The sequence below is a fragment of the Phoca vitulina genome, unplaced genomic scaffold, assembly GCF_004348235.1.
Source record: "Phoca vitulina isolate PV1807 unplaced genomic scaffold, GSC_HSeal_1.0 scaffold7, whole genome shotgun sequence".
NCBI classification, from domain to species: Eukaryota; Metazoa; Chordata; class Mammalia; order Carnivora; family Phocidae; genus Phoca; species Phoca vitulina.
In genome coordinates this window covers 47,479,291-47,494,437 of record NW_022589710.1, presented here as the reverse complement: position 1 = coordinate 47,494,437, position 15,147 = coordinate 47,479,291, and the positions used below count along the sequence as shown (strand labels likewise).

General features: G+C 50.2%; 1 protein-coding gene and 1 non-coding gene across 3 annotated transcripts; one reads left to right on the top strand and one right to left on the bottom strand.

Moving 5' to 3' along the window:
* Positions 1-972: 972 nt before the first annotated feature.
* TRNAK-CUU lies at positions 973-1,045 on the top strand. Its single transcript has one exon. It is a non-coding gene; the product is annotated as a tRNA-Lys (tRNA).
* A 5,762-nt stretch (positions 1,046-6,807) lies between these two features.
* On the bottom strand, positions 6,808-15,016 carry AHSA1 (activator of HSP90 ATPase activity 1). 2 transcript variants are annotated; one of them, XM_032405691.1, is made up of 9 exons: positions 14,880-15,016; positions 13,082-13,272; positions 11,277-11,359; positions 10,759-10,876; positions 9,596-9,684; positions 8,636-8,764; positions 7,863-7,964; positions 7,313-7,364; positions 6,808-7,195 (listed from the first exon to the last, which is right to left on the bottom strand). In XM_032405691.1, the coding sequence occupies exons 1-9, from the start codon at positions 14,900-14,902 to the stop codon at positions 7,023-7,025; spliced, it is 960 nt and encodes a 319-aa protein (XP_032261582.1). In that variant the 5' UTR covers positions 14,903-15,016; the 3' UTR covers positions 6,808-7,022. The 2 variants fall into 2 exon arrangements, with proteins under 2 accessions (XP_032261582.1, XP_032261580.1); XM_032405689.1 differs by lacking the exon at positions 14,880-15,016 and adding an exon at positions 14,622-14,856.
* Positions 15,017-15,147: the final 131 nt, after the last annotated feature.

The following is a 15,147-nucleotide window of genomic DNA, read 5'->3' as shown; positions in this document are numbered from 1 at the left end:
AGGATGCTCACAGAGGTTATGTCCCCCGTCAGGGTCCCACAGGTCAGAAGCCAGGCTATCTGGGGATTCAGACCTAAGCGGCCTGACTTTAAGCAGGGTTTCTTTTTTTCTTTTTTTTTAAGTTTACGTATGTATGTATGTATTTAAGTAATCTCTACCCCCAGTGTGGGATTCAAACTCATGATCCCGAGAGATCAAGAGTCACGTGCTCTACCGACTGAGCCAGCCAGGCCCCCCCGAGGGCAGGGCTTCTTAACCGCAGCATTGTTGACATTCTGGGCTGGATGATTTGTACGAGGGCTGTCCTGTGTGTCGTAGGATCTCTAGCCTCACCCACAAGGTGCCAGTAGCACCCCCCTCTCCAATTGCAACCACCACAAATGTCTCCAGACCTGGCCAGATGTCCTCAGCTGAGAACCACTGCCTAAGTGCTCGCGGGGCAGGGACCTCCGCATCAGCCAGAGCAGCTGCAGGCCCTGACGTCCTGTTGTCCTGAAACTGTCTGTCCCCGGGCCCCAGAGGCAGCAGACAGGGGAGCCGCTAAGCCACGTCACAGGGCCAGTTAGGGCTTTGGTGGCCTCGTGGCTGGGAGCTGCCAGGAAGGCTGCCCATGGGGATGTGCCAGGCCTCCGGGACTGGTCAGCGAAGGGACTGAGTTGCTCTGTTACTCGGCTGTCCATCTCTGCTCGTCCAGCCTGGCTGTCCAGACCAGAGCCCTTTGACTTGGCTGCCGACTCCAGGGCCAGGCTCCCACCGCGATTAATGCAGGAGGCTTGGAACCGGGCGTCTGCGGATCCCTGCACGGAGAGGCGAAAGGGGAGAGACTGAAGGTTCTGACTCTCTTTTCCAACCCAAGGAAAGAAAGTCATAGTGAGAAACTAGACTGAGTAAGCTTCTGATTTGTGAAGTAGACTCTCCACACTCTTGCTTGTACTGTCCGAGCATAACAGGTAGCCGTATGGGCTCTGGGGCGCCTGGCCAGCTCAGTTGGTAGAGCGTGTGACTCTTGATCTCAGGGTTGTGGGTTCGAGCCCCACGTTGGGTGTAGAGATTACTTAAAAATAAAATCTTAAAAAAAAAGAAGAGTGTGGGCTCTGGGCCCAGGCTGTCTGGTTCAAATCCAGGCTCTACCACTAAATGTCTGTGTGACCTTGGGCAAGTTACTTGCCCTCTCTGTGCTTTAGCCTCCATTGTCCATTTCCATGGGGATGATAGCTAGCACCTACCTCTGAGGGTTGTTGGGAGGATGACATGAGTGATTAAGTGTTTAGAAAACTGCCTGGCACACAGATGCTGGGGAAATGTTTGATAAATAAAATTCTGACAATCCTTCCAGGTAGGAATTATCCTCATTTTGCAGATCAAGTTGAATGAGCTAGTAAGAGGCAGAGCTGGGATTTGAACCCAAGCTGATCTGACCATCCAGACCTGTGTTTTTTCACACCGTTTCAGGTAGGAGGTGGGAGAGGGGGTCAAAGCTGTGGACTGAGTGGGGCAGGATCCACAGGCTCCCAGCCCCTGAGGCTCATAAAGGCAGCTCTGGACAGTGCTCTTTCCGTCCTGTTGTGGAGACCTGAGTAATGGCTGCAGCCTGCAAGTAGGTGGACGGCCACCCTAGTGTCCCACTGTCTGAGCAGGTGAGGGCTGCAGCTGGAGTCAGAGACAACCAGGGTCTTTCACTTACTATCTGAGCAGAAGCAGGGACGGTCCGGGTGTGGACCCCGCAGGGGCACTGGCCGGTGGAGAGAATTAACTGGCAGACAGACAGCCGTACCAGCCCCTGGAATGGGCCCCAGGTGGGCAGTTGGAGGAAGGAAGGTAGCAGTGGTCAGGGATGATAAGGAATACAGCCCCCACCTGGACGGCTTGGGAGGGCGAGTGGCCGGGGAGCCTGCTGGGGGAGAGCCCAGGTCTGCCCTCACTTCCCTGTAGGCCTTTCTGGGCCTTCCTGCCCTGACTTGGGAGGCCCGCTGTCTGTTCCCCAGGCAAGAGCATGTGGTCTGCTAACTGCAGTTGGAAACACATGCTTCCCTCTCTAGACCTCAGTTTTTTTCATCTGTAAAATGAGGAGGTTGGCTTGTGTCTCTTCCATGTGTAGAAACCTGATTTAGCCCCCTGTCATGCCTCATGTGGGCACCGTCTGTCCAAGCAGTCTGTGGACATGGCCTCACTCACCCTCTGAGGTGGTAAAGCAGGTATGTTCGGATACATAGTCACATGGGGGGGGGGTTGTGACCTGGACAGACCCCAGGGCTCCTGAATCCCCCTCTTCAAGTCCACTTGGGGCAAGCCCTGATCCCAATCACCCCTCCCTCCCCCTCTCTCTCCTTCAGGTATCAGCCTTCCCAGATCCTGGCTCTCCTAGGGAAGAAGAGGGGAACCCACTGCTCCCCAGAAGTCAGCAGGATCTGGCAGGGTTCGTAGGGCCTTCAGGCAGGGCCACGCCGTCACAGGCGCCGGGCTCTCAGTGAGCCGGCAGCCCTGAGCCCAGAAAAGGCGGCCCCTCCCAGGACCCTGGAGGACACTTCCTTGCTGCTTGAGCTGCAGAAGCTGCCAGCATTGGCCAACACAGACTTGAGTGCCCCAAACCCCAATATCCAGGTAAGAGCTACAGGAGGGCTGTGGGCCCAGTGGACCCCTGGAGAGGAGCTGGGATGAACAGTGTTCCCATCCTATATTCCTTGCAGGGCGGGGGTCTGTTCGGGGTCACAGAAGATGGAGTAGTGGGAGTACTGCTCATCCACTTACTAGCCACAGACTGAGCAGGGCACGTGGCCCCCTGAGCCCATGTTTTCTAGCCCATGGCGAGGGACAGACGGCCCTGGCAGGGCTGTCATAAAGACCAAACGAGAGGAGAAGCTTCGTGAGCTGCAGGGGCTTCCAGAATAAAGCACTTTATTTTCAAATTCTGTCTGATGAAGAACTGGGAGCCTCAGCAGACGTGTAGGGAGCCCTGTTTGCAGCCCAACCCAAGCCATGGTTGTGTTTGTGACTCCTTCACCCAGCTGGGTGGGGGGGGCTCCTGGAGTGCAGAGGTTGGATGTAGATGTGAGTTATCCCTACTCACACTTGTACGGCGTTGCCTGGGAGGCGGGGAGGTGCTGGCCGGACCTCAGGGGCACATTCGCTAGTTCTTGGGGACGGGAGGACTTCTAAGTCAGCGATAAATGGCATGCACTCCAGACGAAGTGGTTTGCGCCCAGGGGATCCGACGCAGAGTTGCCCAAAGGACTATACCTGTAAGATGACAGAAGTGGACCTGTACTCTTACCAGACACTGCACTGTCCCTCCTGGCACTTGGGGAAGAACAGAGACATATCGGGAAGTAGGATGAGACAAGATGTGTCCCAAGCCACCACCTGGAGACGCTCAGAGAGCCAGATGTTTCCATAACCATCACACCTAGAGGTAAGTTTATTAGTCTGGTCCTGGACCACAGTCTAAAAATACTGCGGTGCAACTAAAATATTACAGGGCCAGAGAGGGCCGGGTCTCGCGTCACCAGATGGGATCCAAGTTCACTCCCCTTCTCTTGTCTGGGGCAATCGACATGATTATTAGCACAGGCATATTTTAATTATCTTTTAACAGAAACTGTTTTTATTTATTTACTTACTTTATTTTTTTAATAAATTTTCAAATTTATTTATTTGAGAGAGAGAGAGAGTGGGGGGAGGAGCAGAGGGAGAGGGAGAGAGAATCCCAAGCAGACTCCATGCTGAGTGGGGAACCCGACAGGGGGCTTGATCTCAGGACCCTGAGATCATGACCAGAGCTGAAATCAAGAATCGGCCACCCAACCAACTGAGCCACCCAGGTGCCCCAGCAGAAACTTTTTATTAAATAAGAAGATAAAGACATCCCACAGTCTGTTTTCATAGGAATCTGCTAATTCCCCTCCTCTCTAATATAACTTGACACTTAAACACATTGTCTAAACTTAATCTGTACCTAGTGGTTGTCTATTACCCAAACTGAGTTTAGCTGGCCACTTTTTTGATCTGTAATCTAAGTGACAGGTGAAATTGCTACCATGTCAGGCCACAGATGACAGAAGATAAAGGGGGTTGGAAAGGAGCCTTGAAGGGGCTGGAGAGCAGGTCAGCTGTAAAATGGTGTTTATTCAAATTCGACAAAGGAGAAAGAGGCGCCGTGCAGGTGGCTGCGGGCTCAGGGCACAGGTGTGTGTGTGGGGAGAAACAGTGATGGAGAGGTCCCTGACCCTGTTAAAGGGAGGATTTCAGGCATGGCCAGTGCCAGGCCCAGGAGAGGCCCCCCTCCCCCTGTTCGGGTCCAGTGTTGGTGAGCTCAATGTCTTGACTCGCTGTTCTTCCTGTCCCAAAGCCCGGGAGCCCTCTGTGGCCATGCATCCAGCATGAACGCCACCACCGCCCAGTCACCAGGATGGTTTGTCCCGTTTTCCTCTGTCTGGTGTATCTCCTAAAGGGTCCTAGGTCAGGCAAGACCAGTCAGGTTGAATTCTTGCCAGGGTTTAAAACAACCAGTGGTACGAACCCTGCCAGATCCTGCTGACTTCCCTTGTCTGCTGGAAGACAGAACGTGTCAGAGCCTTTGTCCCGTTAGTCACAAAAAGGTCCCAAATGTGCTTCTTTGGGTTCCTCCATTACAGTTAGGTTTTCTTTTCTTTTTTTTTTTTTTTTAAGATTTTATTTATTTATTTGACAGAGAGAGACACAGTGAGAGAGGGAACACAAGCAGGGGAGTGGGAGAGGGAGAAGCAGGCTTCCCGCGGAGCAGGGAGCCCGATGCGGGGCTCGATCCCAGGACCCTGGGATCATGACCCGAGCCGAAGGCAGACGCTTAACGACTGAGCCACCCAGGCGCCCCTACAATTAGATTTTCTTAACGGGTTGGGGTGCTTCTCAAACTGCATCCTGACCTCAGTATCACCTGCGGTATTTATTAAACATGGGCTACACCCCACACTGAGTCAGAATCAATTAGGGGCGGAGTCCATAAAATCTGCTGAATTTAACAGGTTCCCCCAGGTGATTCTGAGTGAGGTGAGTCCTTGGCCTATGATTTGCAATTTGGCCAATTAACTAGCTTTTCAAAATATTCTTGCTCCAGGGAAGACGCTTGGGCTCTGGAGCCCAGCCGTTATTAGGGGATGTTTGCCAGATGCCACCAAGTGCCGGTGCTTCTCTATGTGTCCTCTCTAATGCTCTGATAAGGTACCTATTGTACCCATTATACAGGAGAGAGAATTTGCCCCATCTGTTAGGAAGGGGCACAATTCCACCCAAGTCCAGTCAAGTCCACAGTTATGTTTTTAGCTCTGTCGTTCTGCTTTTTAGGCTCAAAAATGTGATCAGTAAAATGGCAGTGGTAGAACCTGGAACAGTCATTGTCAGCACTGGGGATGTGAACTGTCACTGAGCGTGTCATGGGGCAGGTGATTTGCCCGATGCTTTTGTTTTTATTAAGGTGTTTGTGATCTCTGCTTCAGATTTTTTTCGAGAACTGTATCGAATTGGTTGACTCTCCAGCCAGGTATGAAAGGGCTTTTTGTCACTGGTCTCTGAGGAAGAGGAGTCTGTTAGGAGGGGCCCCTAGATTTGATTCAAGCTACCATCCAGGTTTCTTTATCAAAAGGCATCTTTTTGGACCCCCAGGAGGCAGATCTAATGCCAAATTAGATGCGAATTAGTTCCGTCCACCACTCCTTTGAGTAATTCAAGCCAAAAGTAGCTTTCAGCGGTCTAAATGATCCCCATCAATACTGGTTTTCTGCTTTAACTACAATGTTGTGGCCAAGTCACACTGGTAGGATTAGCCTGCAAGCCCCGCTGCCACCTAACAAAAGAGGCAAAAATAGATGAAGGAAATAGCTGTGCCTGCAGGAGGCCGAGTGTCTGGGTTAGTAGGCCCCAAGTCCCGCGGGACGCAGGACGCCGGGGCAGGGCTGGTCTAGGAAAGTGACCCTCTCCAGCTCGGGGGTGGGGGAGAGCTGGCTTCTCTTGCCCCATTTGAACATATCCCTGCTACTTGGTCAGTGCTCTGTAAACCTGTTTAGTGGAACCAGGTATTTAAAAAATACTCTTTAATAAGAACATTCATGTCTTCTTCTTTCTGGGACTAGTAAGAGGCCTGAAGTTTTTACTCCAAGAGGGATGCCTGGCACACTAGCAGCTGTCTGAGGGGATGAACCCAGCGACAAGGGCAGTAGACAGTGGTTTAGACTCAAGCACCGGCCCTGCAAGTTACAGTCCTTGTTCCCAACCTCAACTCTGCTGAATGGCAGTTGCAGGGTCTGGGATATTACTGAAGAAAAGCAAGATTTAGATTCTTATGCAACAGAAAATGCTGGTAGTATCTTTTCCCCAAGGCTACTATGGTGATCACATGAGCTAACGCCAGGGGGCTACTTAGCGTCCGGTACCTGGTAACTGCTCAGGAAGCCGGAGCCGTGACCCTGAGGCCCACAGTTCCCCTCTGCCACAGCTCACAGCAGCACCTGGTGCTCACCTGTTCCTGCAGGAGGAGTTCTGAGGCCACACAGAGAGGAGAGCCCAGGATGCCACCTCCGCCAGCAGGAAGGTTTCTTGGCACGCTTTACCCCGGAGCACCCCCCAGCCCGTCTTCCGTCTGTGAGGGCGGGCAGCGGCTTTGTACCAGTCTGCAGTCCGCAGGAATGCTGGTGAGAAGCCGGCTTCCCTCATTTCTCTGCCCTTGGCCAGAATGTAAACAAAACTTGGGGTCTGTTTTTTCCCCTTTAATTCAGTATCTTCAAGGGAACTTGTGAACACCAGCCACCCCATCAATACAGGCTTCCAGCTGTGCACGTTTTTTAAATTACGTTTATTTAGCGTATGTACACATAAAAGAGAAATCGCCCTCTGATCCCACCCAGCAGAAAACATGCACAAACCCCAGGTATACGTGGAGGGAAGGGGCCCCAGCCCCAAGTTAGTGGTTGGGATGGTGCCATCCTGGGAGTCCCAAGCCCCGGTCAGGAGAGGGCTGGCCTGAGGGAGCGGGCTGCCCCCTGCTGCCAGCCCTAAAATAAGCGAGCGCCGTAGCCGAAGGTCTGTTTGATGCCCTCGAAGTAGTACCGCTGCCAGCCCTGCCGCGTCCGCTCCTCCTCGGGGGCCGGGACGCCTCTGCCTTCCATGCACAGCTCCGTCTCTCCGTTCTTGTCCAGGAAGGTCAGGGTGATAGTGGCAAAGTGCCCTGGGGACAGGCAAGACAGGAGGGAGGGGTCAGATCCAGGGTTTCCATCAGGATTTGAGACGAGGGGAAAAGAACGAGTTCTGAAGCTAACAGCCATGGGCAAATCCGTGTACTTACCTTCTGGCCAAGATTTAAACCTCCACTTCATCACGATCAGTTTCTCAGGGACCTAAAGTAATCAGGGAGATCAGTCTGTGCTGTGGAGCCCCACGTCCCCGATGCTGACCAGGAGCAGCCATCTGCCTTTCGGACGGAGTCTACCATCTGTGCGGCTCTACCACTGAGGGGCACAGAGCGGACGACCACGGACCACATACTGGTGGCTTCTGCACCAACCTCAGCCCCACTTCTCCCCTTACGCCAAAGCTGGGTTGGGTCAGCTGTGCCCAGGGGACATTTCAGTGCTGCCAATGGAAAGCCACCATCCACCCATATATATGACCCCTCTTCCACAAAGGATCTCTTCAGGAAGAACTAATTTTACTCCACTAAGGAAAAAAATCCGAGGAAAGCAAGAGAATTTAACTGCAACGTTCTTTTGAAAATCAAAAATGAGCTTTTACTAACTGGACAGATTCAATTTTGTCTACAGAGCTGAAAAAAGAAGGAACAATATATTCTTCTGAGCAGAGACTACATCCTGGGTCTGGGGCTAGCGGGCACTCACCAGATCAGTGAATTCCCCGGAGACGTTGCCATCTACCAGGTGAAACTTCCCACCTTTGTCTGCTTCTAACATTGCGGGAGCGTGGGTAAAGGCCTGAACGAGCTGTGGGGAAAAAAGGAGGTAGGAAGAAGACGTCCCTCTCAGTGGGACCCGCTGATCCTTGCACACCTCAGCTCTCATTTCCAAAGGCACCCCTTTGCCCAACGACCAGGATCGACTCTGTGCTGCTACAAAGGAACAGCTACTACTCAAGGCTTTGACTTGAGTTAATGCTTTGTGAATCCAGGGTGCCATTCCTTCAGATCCATTCCCTTTTTTCTTTTTTTAAAGATTTTTATTTATTTGACAGAGACACTGCGAGAGAGGGAACACAAGCAGGGGGAGCGGGAGAGGGAGAAGCAGGCTTCCCGCAGAGCAGGGAGCCCGATGCAGGGCTCGATCCCAGGACCCTGGGATCATGACCTGAGCCGAAGGCAGACGGTTAACGACGGAGCCACCCAGGCGCCCCTCCATTCCCTTTTCTAACAAGAATGCTTCCAGTGGTGCCCACTCACACCACCCAAAACTAGTATACGGGAGGAAAAAGAACGCATGTCCACTTTGCTGTGTAGGTTGAACAGAAGGGCTTTCCCTTTGCCTCCATGCCTGTAGGAGGAAAACCTCACAACATCTGCTTTTCAGTACCTGCTCTGCACACACAGGGGACGTGCCCACAACCCAAGTCACCCAGAACAGCAGATGCCCTGAGGCCTGAAGGACAGGATTACACTTACCTCTTGGGTGGTAAAGACTCTATAGAGCTCCTCTGGTGAGGTCAGGAAGGTTTCTCTAAGGGTGATCTTACAAGTGGGGATTTTGACACCAACAGGTCTGGCCTGGGTTTTTGAAGGAGCAGACTTAGCCTGTGGAGGCGGCAGTGAAAAAGGTTTAGAGGGATGGGGAAACCTGCACTAACATGGCTTCCAGGACAGGCCTGTTATTCATCCTCACAAACGTCTCTACCTCTAGCGATAACTGTCCCAGAGGCTTCGAGGGACGTGTATGGATGTTTCAGTCAGGAGGGGGACTTGCCCAGAATATCCTCAATTCCCACTGAAAACAACACTCCGGGTTGTTGTGAAGGAGATACTCACTGAAAACCCCACTGACCAAAGGACGTGGCAAATCATGAGGTATTTCTGAGGCACTCAGTGTAATTCTCAAAGAAAAAGTCTGTGCTTAAATAGCTGGAAGCAGCCACATCCCCCCCGGGACTCCCTTTGCTGTGCTGACAAAAGGGCAACAGGGCAGCAGACCAAGTGCTGAGCCTGAACCACACACGTTCCATCGCCACAAAGAATATTTGCTGGCCCTGCAAATGTGGTGAAGTCAATCAATTTTCTGACAGGTGAATGTAGTGACCTAAGCCCAATACCTTCAGGAGACGTCCAGTATCAAAGTTGGAAATAGCAACACCCCAGTCAGAAGGAATATCGAGGCCATATATAAGGTAAACCCTATCCTGTGCTCATAACCTCCTAACTGGTGTTAAATGCAATCAAGAGTCAAACTCGGAAGCCCCGAAAGCTTCCATCTGCTCTAGGGGTCTGCTCTAAATGAATAAAAACCAAGTTGAAAAGGGACAAACAACCACATACTGCGGACTGCGAAAAGCACCACGGGCAGATCACATGCCGCTCTGGCTTGGAGGTTAAGGTCAGAGAGAAAAGCACATGGAAACAGCATTTATTTACCTTGCGCTCCTCAGTTTTCAGTGCTGGCTGCCCGGTTGGGTCTACAGCCTCTCCGTTCATCGTAGGCAAGATCATGCCCTGCGTGAACTCTGAAAAGATAAAATCGCCGCTCCTGGAAGTTATTTCTCAGTAGCTGAGATTTGGGGCTTCTTTAGAGTTTGACAAACATGGCCACCTTGTCCCAGAATGAGGTAACAACAGAGAAAGAGTCTATCTACTTCATGCCTTTACCTTTGGTCTATGCCAGACAGGTATCTGAGCGTATGCTGCAGGACAGAGTGTTAACTTGGATTGTCTTGAACCCGACTCCATTAGAAGCATTACAACTTGTCAAATGTACATGAGACCTACTTTGGATGGGAGCGAGTGACGGTAGTGGCACTTGCAATGACTTCAAGAGGGCGAGACGCCCACAGATGCAGACGTAGCCCCTTCCCCACTCTGCCTCCTCTATAGAGCAACCACAGCTAGTTAATGGTACCAGAGCAAGTGCTCCCACCAGGAGAGGTGGCCCTTCTACGCTGGTCCCCCGACAGCCCTGCTATGTGCTCCAACACCAAGATCAGAACACACGGGCCGAAGTGGAATCCTAAGGGGAGAGCTCAGCTAACTGCTACCTAACGACCCCCGAAGTGTCCCTGGCGAATGCGCATCAAAGACAGGCCAGGGCTGTGCTCAGTGAGTCTAGGCGACGCCAAGTCTTTAGATCAGCACTGTCCAACAGAAACACAGGGTCAGCCTCACACAGAATTTTACATTAGCCACATTACAGCGTTAAAACAAACAAGTGAAATTAATTTTAATAATATATTGAACGCAATATTTCCAAACTATCATTTCACAGTTATCAATATAAAAAAGCTACTCATCGTTCACATTCTTTTTTTGTACCAAGTTTTCAAAACCCACTGTATTTTATACTCATGGCACAACTCAATTTGGACTAAGCCACATTTCAAGAGCTCAATATCAGACAACCCATCTCTAGATCTTTCCCTTACTGAGTTTATAGACTGACTTGGAGATGAAATAAGCCCCCTCCCGCAAAATCTTTATTCATTTGGCAAAGAAAGGTCTGTCAGGCCCCTTACTCAGCAGTCTGATGGCCGGGGGTTGGCGGGGGGACTACTTCCTCAAGGCATACATAACTACTCAAGGGATACCTGTTTTGAGGGTGCTGATGTAAATTCCCATTGCTTCTCTTAGAAGTTTCACCCCTTCTTCCTTCATTAAGGCCACGAGATTTGTGTCAGGCTCATCTTTGGCAAGGCTCACACTAATCTGAGTGAAAGATCAGAAGTAGGTGGTAAATAACTTGAGGGGCACCCACAATGTGGAATGTGGGTGCTGCGCAATCAGATAACCGCTGACATTTCCAAAGGAAATGCGTGAAGGTTGGGGTATTTTTCCAATCCCTATGAGTGCTCCTTCTCGAGTTTTCTCTGCCAAAGCCATGGTGGCTAACGTTAGAACCCAAGTTACTAGCTAAAACAGAGTAATTAAATAAGCACCAGCTGTGCTGGAAGCTCCCAGTGGCATCACAGACCTAGAAAATCATCTGCAGACTGAGGTTCTGAAGGCTGGAACCCAGCCTGGGCTTTCATCTTGAATGATAGGTCATTTTTCTCATCTGAGAATAAAGGATGTGGAAGACTCAGATGAGGAATTAGGAAGCACAAACCTCTACTTCATCCACACTGTTTTCATCAGATAAATTGGGGATCTCCACATGTCCCTTGTACTGCACTCCAGACTTAGAGGTACCTGTCAAAAACAACGCAATGTCATTAGTCTCTCCTGCAGGCAAAGTCTGCTCTGGAGTCCTACCTACTCCTCTGCTTATACTTCTTTTGAAATACTGAACTGACCCTCTTTATTCTGAGAGAATGCCAGATGCAATCAGCCCTCCCCCCCTTCCCCAGAAGAAACGTCTTTCCTCATTAAATTTGCTGAGACCAACTGTGTTATTACTGTAGCGGACTAAGAGCTATGTGGATGTGGCACTAGCGTGAATTCTGCCAGGGAGAATTTGGGTCGATAATCAAGGCAGTCAGTTCTGCTAAGATGCTTGTTCTGAAAATGAAGTTTGTTCCAGTGTGACTGACATATTAGGGGACAATCTGATCACAGCATGAATGTCATGCTTGCTAATACGGGATTTCTTCCATGAGAAACACTAGGTGAACACACACAAAACTGCACCCAGCTGAAAGGAGCTGCACAGGAATACACAGACACGCACTTCCCAAACATTTATCTACTAGCAACCTCAGTTCCCCCTGTGTTACGAGCCACCCACACTGGTGTTATAATGTTCCCTCTGATTTCAGCTGACCCTCCTTCCGCCAATTCACAATAACCTGCATGCTGCAACCCTTCTGATGCCCACTTTCACAAGTGAACTTTGGGTCTTTTTCAAGGTAAAGCGGCACGTTTACTGTATTTTTAATGTATATCTTCCCATCTAACATGTGTAGAACTGTGCTATCAATTTTTACATTTCTACATTTAAAAAACGTCTCACCAATGAAGGTTTTGGGTGTTGTGTCCTGTCCCTAACCCCGTCTTCCCTATAAGCCCTGTGGTTTTGGTTGAGCAATTTCGCACAGTATGGTGATTTTTAGAACACATGGGTGACGTTATAGCAGAACTGACTATATTTCAAAATTAACCAACAAGACATTTATCTTCACTTCTCTCGACCTCAGCTTCTCAATCTATAAAAAGAGGGCTGGGCAAGAGGACACCTAAGGGTCCTTTCAGCTACTATACTTTAGTTTTTTTTTTTTTTTTTAAAGTCATGAACAGATAGATTTACTTTTCCCTTCTTTATTACCATTTACTTGAGAAATGCTCATTGAAGCATAAATCTACTTTATGCTTTGCCCCCTACATGTACTTCCTTTAGCTTTAGTGCCTTTTAAAATTCAGCCTCCCAACTATTAGGACCATCTAGGCGGGGCATATACATGGCTCTAATTCTTTGCCAATACCATCACAGAAGGGACATAAACTAGAGAATAAAACTGCCCCAAATTATAGTCACATACAAACTTCATTAGCATAGTCATTGAAACTGGTAGATTCACACTGGAGAAAGTAAAAAAAGATCACGACAAAAAAAATCCCCCTTCCCACCTTTAAATCAATCACCCAAGAGATAAAAGTTAGCTAGTCTGAGAAATATTACCTCATATAAAATGTCCTAACATATTATGTGGCCCAAAGATTCAGTGACCCAACTGCTTCACTGGTGGGGACTTGTGAGACGCCCCCCCCACCCCCACTCCGCCAGAGAGGAGATGCATTTAGTGTCCCAGAACAGCAGAGAAATTTTGGCACCCAATACTGATTGCTATGGAACTCCAAAGCAGCACTGTCTCCCTGGAAGAATTCCTAACTTTGCCCAAACTGCTCTCCGCGGCTCCTTAACAGGTCAATCAAAATGCGGTTAACGTTTATCCTAACAGCCTGGCATAGACTTACCTGTCCAGTTTAGTTTGATGCTCCACTCATAAAAGAAGATAAGTTTGCCTTTGCGGTTGTTAATGGATGCCTCTCCATCAAGCTTATTCACTTCTGTCACCTCACATTTGCCTTCCTCATTTTGCACTCGCACTGCCAGGAACAATGTTTTCAGCTTATCCGTGGACCAATTTGAAGCATCCCTCTCTGTCCTGCAAAACAGAAATAACGCTATGGACCAGCAGCCAAATGAAAGATAGACTGCTTTCAAGGGAATCCAAGGCTAAAAGAGGCCTGACAAATAGTTTGAAAAGATCAGTCCCACTCCAGTACATCCACAAACGCGTTATCCTCTTTTAGGAAGACAAGGAATCCCATATTGTCAATAAAGACAATGGCTGCATGGAATGGTTACAAGTCAAATGGAAAATTATGCTTTCCTTTCTCAGCATGATGGTGCTAGGGTCAGTATCTGACACTTAAATACGGCGCCCCCGTTTGACCAAATGGAAAACTGTGACCATCTTGCTGAGGTCAGGAGTACAAGAGTGGGCCGCAGAATGCAGTACTTAGCTATCAAGTCCAGGAAGTAATACACTGATAATCTTGACCTCATTAGCACAGTGTTCTGACCTGTCAAATTCAGGCGGTGCTAGAAATCCCCTACACATTCTGTGTCCTCTAGATGGCCATGAAAACAATGTAAGTCAGGGCTTCAAAACAAACAAAAATTAGATCAAACATTTTGTATGTTAAGAGGAGAGCAGGCAGGCTGAGACATAGAGAAGAAAAATGACTCTCTGCCTCCCAATGTACTAAACAGTAGAAAAACCAGCAGGAAAAGAACTGCAACAAAGTAAAAATACAGTAAAGACAGTGTGAACCGAGTTCAGTGGAGTGAAAAGATAAGGAAATACTTTTAATTTCATAAAGGAGAGGAGGCTTTTTAAAAGTGGTTATGTTATAAAACTATGATTGCCCGGCAACCAGGGGCAGTTCCCGAAGTTACTACACAACCAAATGAATAGTTCCGGGTGAGAGGCCATGGCATCTTCAGCATCACTGAGCTCTCAGCACCTGCAGAACACGTTCCAAACCTTTGCCCTCTAGACTTAGGCAGCGGTCTCTTAGGACTGACTCTGAATCTCACCGGTAAGCCGCAAAATAGCAATTCCAGCCCCGCAGCCCCGAGCCTAACCCGGCAGTCTCCCAACACAATCCACGGCGGTGTGGGTCTCACTGACTCCTCCGGCCACGTGTGGGAAGCATGTCCCCGCTCAGGCTGGATGCATCGGCTAGGAGGTTATGTTCTCGTATCTCTGGAACCCCTCCTCTGGGTGCAGCCCTCCCCGTCGCCCCCTTGCCCTCCAAACACTGAAACAGAGGCAGGTGGTGGTGCGTGGAGGGACCTGGGACTACGGACCCCTGCCAGAGTGAGAACCCACCCCCTTCTCCGGGCAGGGCTGCCCCGGGCCCTAGCTTTGTTCCGACCAAGGTTCCAGGGACCCGCAACCCTGGCGGGGCCGGAGCGCTCCCCGCGGCCTGGCCCGCTGGCCCTCACCAGTGCCAGTTGTTGACGTTGGTGGCGTCCGCCCGCTCCTCCACGATCCAGCGTGGATCGCCCTCACCCCACTTGGCCATCGGCTCTCCTGTCGCACCGCCACCAGCTCCCGAGCAGCCACAGCCTCAGGACCGCCTGGTCCCAGCCACCCGGCAGCGCCTGGAAACTACTAGAAGCGGCTGCAGAACCTCCTGGCTTGCTTTTCCCTCCACCCCCCGCCCCTCCCCGCCTTAACTTCCGGCTCCTCCTCACTCTCACCAGGTACTTCCGTTCCACCTCATCGGACCTTAGCTTATGCCTCTTCTAGAGTTCCTTCAGGCTCCCTCGGGTTATCCCTAAAGGGGCCCGAAATACAACCGCTCATACAAGCATTCATCACCTGTAAGGCCACAAACAATACGTCTCATTGTTTCCCTAGCCTCCGAATTGGCCCTGCTGAGCCTCATGGGAATTGTAGTCTTGTTGAGTAACCTGCTGGATAACCTCGGAAGGTCGCGCTAAAAGTAAAGGAAACGACGTAGGCGCG

Excerpts from the sequence above, each read along its gene's own strand:
- AHSA1 (XM_032405689.1), bottom strand. The coding sequence starts at position 14,701 with ATGGCCAAGTGGGGTGAGGGCGATCCACGCTGGATCGTGGAGGAGCGG. Across the intron at positions 10,877-11,276 it reads ACAGTGTGGATGAAGTAGAG|ATTAGTGTGAGCCTTGCCAA; the intron begins GTTTGTGCTTCC and ends TCTTTCACTCAG. Across the intron at positions 9,685-10,758 it reads CATCAGCACCCTCAAAACAG|AGTTCACGCAGGGCATGATC; the intron begins GTATCCCTTGAG and ends TTATCTTTTCAG.